Genomic DNA, 7,047 nt, shown 5'->3' on the forward strand with positions numbered 1-7,047 from the left:
TGTTAGAGTTGCTTCAACAAAGAAGAACTTCGGAAGACATCTCTTTTCATGCTCATTGCCAAAGATAATTTTTCCAATTTAGTTTCTCATTTTTTCCATTTTCGTTTTCTCTTTTCTTCATTTTTGTTTCAGTTATTCCTCCAATTTTTTACCCCATATATATATATATATATATATTTTTTTACTGTTATATCTCAAATTTCTATAACTTTTGTAGGCTGATGTAGGAAAATTTGAGTAAATGGATGAAAGTTGAATATTTTAACAAATCTTCTAAATTGTCACATTAGAAGGTTTCATCCACACTCCTTAACATATAAATCTAACAGAATGATTAATTTGTCCAATGTCATTTAATTTAAGAGTTTTATTTGCCTGTTTTTGAATTTCATGGGGTAAATGCTGACCCCTACAAATTCAAGAGGTAAATTGACTATTCACTCGAAAAAATTTAGGCTGTATTTGATTTTCTATATTTCTAATTTTTTTAATTATAAATTATACTAATTCATTTTCAACAAATGAAGTGAAACCAACAGGAAGACAATCATTTATTTATTAAAGGAGAAATACTTATATGGTGATCTACATGAATAAATAGTGTTTGTGTGAGTGTGTCAAACACTATTTATCTATATGGTTGTGAACAAAGACTATTTCTCTATCAATAGGAATGAGAAAGATTATGAAGAAACCACTTCCATAGAACCAAATAAATATCACAACTTTCAAAAACACTGGATGTATTTAAAATGATAAAAGCGTTAAAACATTGAATTCATTTTCCCATCTCACAGCTACTTTATTTTTCAAAGAGATTATTCATGCAATTCAAACCACTTAAGCTCTTAACTTAGAAAGTGTATCACATTCTTGTGATTTCAGATTGATTGCATAGCCTTGATTCCTTTTAATCAACCATGGTTGCCAACATCTTTCATGTTGCAATGTATCCATGGTTTGCATTAGGCCATCTTACCTCATACCTTCATATATCCAACAAACTTGCTGAGAGGGGCCACAAGATTTCATTTTTCATCCCCAAAAATACTATATCCAAATTAGAGCATTTCAATCTCCATCCAAATCTCATCTCCTTCATTCCAATCACCATACCACACGTGGATGGCCTTCCTCTTGGTTCTGAAACAACTGCAGATCTTCCTTTCTCACTACACTCCCTTCTCATGACTGCAATGGATCTCACTGAGCCTATAATTGAAGATTCCCTGAGAGAGCTCAGACCTCATATGGTCTTCTTTGATTTCACATATTGGTTACCTGCATTAGCATGTCAGTTAGGCATTAAGGCTTTACATTACTGCACAATTAGCCCTGCTACTGTAGGATATCTCATAAGCCCAGAAAGAAAACTTCATGAAAAATCATTGACAGAAGCTGATCTGATTAACCCTCCACCAAGCTTTCCACCATCAGCAATTAAGCTACAACCTCATGAAGCAAGAGGGTTAGCCACTTCTACTGTAAAAGGTTATGGCAAAGACATTTCATTTATGCAGCGTCAATTGATCGCTTTCACCAGCTGTGATGCTATCGTTTTCAAAACCTGCCGAGAAATGGAAGGCCTTTATTGTGATTATCTTGAAAGGCAAATGAGAAAGCAGGTGTTTTTGGCAGGACCAGTTTTTCCAAAGCCACCAACCTTTACTTTAGAAGAGAAATGGGTGACTTGGCTAGGAGGTTTCAAACCAAAAACTGTGATTTTTTGTGCCTTTGGAAGTGAATGCATTTTGAAGAGTAATCAATTTAAGGAGCTGTTGTTGGGTTTTGAACTTACAAAAATTCCTTTTCTAGCCGCCTTGAAACCGCCTATAGGAGCTGAAACAATTAAATCAGCTCTGCCTGAAGGATTCAGTGAGAGAACAAAGGGAAGAGGGGTAGTTGAAGGGGATTGGGTTCAACAACAATTGATTCTGAGTCACCCATCTGTGGGTTGCTTTGTGACCCATTGTGGATCTGGGTCATTAACAGAGGCCATGATAAATGAATGCCAATTGGTCCTTCTACCTCATGCAGGAGATCAATTCATTAATGCAAGAATAATGAGTGGAGATTTGAAAGTAGGAGTAGAGGTTGAGAAATGTAAAGAAAATGGACTATTTACTAGAAAAGCTGTGTGTAAGGCAGTGATGGATGTAATGGACAATGAGAGTGAATTGAGTCATATGGTGAGAACCAATCATGCTAAATGGAGGGAGTTCTTACTCAGTAAGGGGCTAGAAAACTCCTATGTGGATGATTTGGTTCAGAAGCTGGACAGTTTGCTAAAGTCTTGATTCAGAAAGTACTAAGTATCATGAGAGAATACAATTAGATGAGTGTCATATTTTATAAATTTCTTGGTTTGGTGTATAACTTGAACATTTCTAGACAAACTTTTAATTTGTCGTCTATCTTATATATTTTTTGTTTTTGTGTATAAAAAAACAGTTTCAAGAAATGCGGTCTATCTTCATTAAATTTTTAAAAAAATCTTAAATATTGTTTCACGGACGTATGAGTAGTTTGTCTCACCTTAGGTTATTATTTAAACAAAAGTTAAAAGACTCGGCAAGATCAACACTTTATATTTATTTAGCATTTAATTGGAACTTTTCTGGCTATTTATAGAATTTTTCACGTATTTTACAAATAAAATCTCTTCGCTCGTCACATTAATATCATTTTCCTCAATACGGAAATACGTTGTTCTCTTTTTCTACTTAGTTAATTACTTTTTCACTATTTTTTTCTAAATCAACTTTACATTTCATTTCGTCTCCTCTATTTTATTTTTAACTATGAAATTGTAATCAAATAAATTTAAAATCTATTAAATTACTTTTAGAGATTATTAATTCTATTTCTACAATTTAAGATTAAGCAAGACAAAATATCGGTACTTAAATGATAAATGCTGAAATTGTTTGATATCTTATTTTAAGTTTAGAGAGCAGTTTAAAGATATTCTATAACATGATGAATGGAGTTAAGTTTTTTTTTTTACTCAAGTGGAATTAAACTAAGCATCCTATTCTTGTTTCCTAGTACTTGAGAGTTGAGACAACAAACGTTGTCTTTGTCTGGACCGTCTTCACACGTGCCCAGCAAGTGTGACACAATATAGACTGCACACAGTTTGGTAAAGAACCGATTTGAGCTTAGTGAGTGCTGCTACAAACTATTGTTCTCTGATTTGTAATCACTTCTCTTCTCTTTCTAAATCATGGATGATGCTGCTGTTGGTGGAGCTTTTCTCTCTGCTTTCCTTCAAGTTCTTCTCGACAGGCTTGCTTCTCCTCAGCTTGTTGACTTCATCTATGGAAACAAGGTTGACGCCAATTTGATCCAAAGGTTGAAGAACACTCTTTATGCTGTTGAAGCTGTTCTTAATGATGCTGAGCAGAAACAGATCAAAGACTCTGCTGTTAACAACTGGCTTGATGATCTCAAAGATGCTCTCTATATTGCTGATGACATTCTAGATCACATTTCCACCAAAGCTGCTACTACTCAGAACAACAAAGAGGTGAGTACTACTGCTTCTAGCTACTTGTCTCGCTTTTTCAACTTTGAAGAAAGGGATATGGTTCGTAAGTTGGAAGATATAGTTGCTAGGCTTGAATCCATTCTTAAACTTAAAGATATTCTTAATCTTCAACATATTGCAACTCACCACCACTCTTCTTGGAGAACTCCATCAACCTCTCTAGATGATGGATCTAACATATTTGGTAGAAATCAAGACATAGAAGATATACTTAAATTACTGTTACATGATGGTGATGATGATGATAGTGATAAAATTTCTGTGATCCCCATAGTTGGCATGGGTGGTGTGGGCAAAACCACTTTAGCCCAATCTGTGTACAACCATGAAAGTATAAAGCAGAAATTCCATGTTCAAGCATGGGTTTGTGTTTCTGATGATTTTGATGTTTTGAAGGTTACAAAGGCCATTGCAGAGGAAGTTAGAAGTGCTTGTAACACAAATAATTTGAATATTCTTCAGCAAGAGTTAAAGGATAAGCTGACCGGAAAAAAGTTCTTAATTGTTCTGCATGATGTCTGGACCGAAGATTATGAGAGTTGGAATTCTCTTATAAAGCCTCTTCGATGCGGAGCTAAAGGAAGTAAAATTCTTGTAACAACCCGTATTGAAAAAGTTGTTTCTATGGTCCAAACTTTTTAAGGTTACTACTCTCTTAAGCAATTGTCTGATGAGGATTGTTGGTCTGTTTTTGCAAAACATGTTTGCCTTTCTCAAGAAAAATCCACTCAGAATATGGATCTCGAAAAAATTGGCAAAGAGATTGTTAGAAAATGTAAGGGATTGCCTTTAGCAGCACAATCACTTGGGGGTTTGTTGCGACGGAAACGCGACATTAGGGATTGGAATAATATACTCAATAGTAATATTTGGCAAATAAATGAAAATGAGAGTAAGATCATTCCAGCTCTAAGAATTAGTTATCATTATCTCCCTCCCTATTTGAAACGCTGCTTTGTTTATTGCTGCTTGTATCCTAAGGATTATAAATTTGATGAAGACGATTTGATATTGTTGTGGATGGCAGAAGATCTTTTACAGCCTCCAAAAAATGGAAAGACTTTGGAAGAAGTTGGTTATGAGTATTTTAATGACTTAGCTTCAAGATCTTTTTTTCAACGTTTTGGAAGTGGAAACCGCTCCCAGCATTTTGTAATGCATGATCTGGTGCATGATTTAGCAACATTGATTGGGGCAGAATTCTACTTTAGAACAGAAGAACTTGGCAAAGAAAAGAAGATTGGTAACAAGACTCGTCATTTATCATTTAGCCTCTTAAGTGATCCAATGACGGATAACTTTGATATTTTTATTCGAGCAAAACATCTTAGGACCTTTTTGACAATCAATTTTAGACGTACTCCATTCCACAATGAAAAGGCAGCATGCATCATTTTGTCAAATTTGAAGTGCTTGAGAGTTTTGTCATTTCAAAATTTTTGTGATCTTAATGCATTGCCTGACTCGATAGGTGAACTGATTCATTTGCGTTATTTGGATCTCTCTTCCACAACTATATAGACACTACCAGAGTCATTGTGTAATCTGCATAATCTACAAACCTTCAAGTTGTACAATTGTGCTCAACTAACCAAACTTCCCAATGACATGCAAAACCTTGTGAATTTGCGCTACCTTGATATCCGCTTCACTCCAAAGTTAGAAAATATGCCTAGAGAAATGAGCAAATTAAACCATTTGCAACATTTGAGTTGCTTTGTTGTGGACAAGCATAAAGAGAAAGGGATCAAGGAATTGAGAACACTGTCAAATCTTCACGGGTTACTTTCCATTAGTAAATTAGAGAATGTTACCAACAACTTTGAAGCATCACAAGCAAAAATAATGGATAAGAAGTACCTTGAAAAATTATCCTTGAAATGGTCTGATAATGCAAAAGACCAATTTACAAATTCACAAAGTGAGATGGATATACTAGACAAGTTACAACCTGCCAAGAACCTAAAAGAGGTGTTTATATGTGGATATAGAGGCACGAGATTTCCAGAATGGGTTGGAGATCCTTCCTACCACAATTTGACAGAGTTATATTTGTCTGATTGTCATAATTGTTGTATTCTTCCACCACTTGGACAATTACAGTCTCTCAAGGAGTTGAGAATCATTAGAATGAGTATGTTGGAGACTATTGGAACTGAATACGGTGATTCCTTTTCAGGGATTCTATTTCCCTCCCTTGAACATCTTCAGTTTGATAACTTGCCATGTTGGGAAGTGTGGCATCATCCCCATGACTCAAATGCTTATTTTCCTGTACTCAACTCTCTTGTGATTCGTTGTTGTCCCTTATTGCGAGGAGATTTGCCATCTCATCTTCCTGCTTTGGAAACAATAAAGTAGTGTTGCGAGAGCTACCCCTTTCATTGGAAGAGATCGAAATTCATGGAAGAGATGCAACAGAGTCCTTGTTTGAAGTCATTGCCATCACCCTACCGATTTCGCTGAAAAAGGTAATCATCGAGGATTGTTCGTCTGTGTTATCATTTCCTGGAGATTGTTTACCCGCATCCTTAAATACTTTGTTCATCATAAATTGTAAAAATCTAGATTTTCCAAAGCAAAAGCAGCAGCACAAGTCACTTCAATGGTTGCATATAGAGAGTAGTTGTGATTCTCTGACAACCCTCCCACTGGAGACCTTTCCCAACCTCAGTAATCTCAACATCAACCAGTGTGAAAATCTAGAATTTCTTTCGGCTTCGAAGATTCTTCAAAATCTCAACGATATTTGCATTTCCAAGTGCCACAAATTAGTTTCGTTTGCAAGAGATGGATTGGTTGCGCCCAACTTGAGAACATTGTTGGTCTACAGGTGTGTTAATTTAAAGTCATTGCCTTGTCACGCAAATACTCTTCTCCCGAATTTAGAAATGGTGCGTATATAGGATTGCCCATAAATGGAGACGTTTTGTGAAGATGGTATGCCACCTAGCTTGAGAAGACTTGATATATATAAATGCGAGAAGTTAATGAGGAGCCCATCTCTAAGTTTGATGGACATGCTCACCTATCTTACAATTGAAGATGTATGTGATGGTGTGGAGTCCTTCCCCAATAAGGGTTTTGCATTGCTGCCTACCTCCCTTACCTCTCTAAGGATAAGCTATATGTCAAGTTTGCACACGTTGGACTGCACGGGGCTTCTCCACCTCACGTCACTCCAACAATTAGAAATTCAATTTTGTTCCAAGCTGGAGAATCTGGCGGGAGAAAGGCTGCCTGCTACTCTAACAACACTTCAAATCTATAAATGTCCACTGCTGGAAGAACGGTGCCGCATGAAACACCCGCTAATTTGGCCCAAAATTTCCCACATCCAAGGCATTTTGGTTGAAGACAAATGGATTTAGTAAGCTTCAACTTGGATTTTCAATCGGTAATTTCTTCACTTTGCCTCGAGTTAATGCCACCTCCCAATTTCATCATATTCTGCACCAATTTCCCACCTCCGAAGCATTGTGTTTGATGAGTGACAA

The 7,047-nt window shown here is 36.1% G+C and overlaps 1 protein-coding gene and 1 pseudogene across 1 annotated transcript; both read left to right on the forward strand.

The window, feature by feature from the left end:
* Positions 1-800: 800 nt before the first annotated feature.
* Positions 801-2,390, forward strand: UGT79B22 (cyanidin 3-O-galactoside 2''-O-xylosyltransferase FGGT1). Its single transcript, XM_004499840.4, has one exon. It carries the CDS (start codon positions 921-923, stop codon positions 2,295-2,297), a length of 1,377 nt encoding a protein of 458 aa, XP_004499897.1. The 5' UTR covers positions 801-920; the 3' UTR covers positions 2,298-2,390.
* Positions 2,391-2,984: 594 nt separating this feature from the next.
* LOC101514038 (putative disease resistance RPP13-like protein 1) lies at positions 2,985-7,041 on the forward strand (annotated as a pseudogene).
* Positions 7,042-7,047: the final 6 nt, after the last annotated feature.

This window comes from Cicer arietinum, chromosome 5 (assembly GCF_000331145.2).
Source record: "Cicer arietinum cultivar CDC Frontier isolate Library 1 chromosome 5, Cicar.CDCFrontier_v2.0, whole genome shotgun sequence".
NCBI lineage: Eukaryota > Viridiplantae > Streptophyta > Magnoliopsida > Fabales > Fabaceae > Cicer > Cicer arietinum.

What these genes read in the sequence shown, in the direction of transcription:
- UGT79B22 (XM_004499840.4), top strand. Translation starts at nt 921, where the DNA reads ATGGTTGCCAACATCTTTCATGTTGCAATGTATCCATGGTTTGCATTA.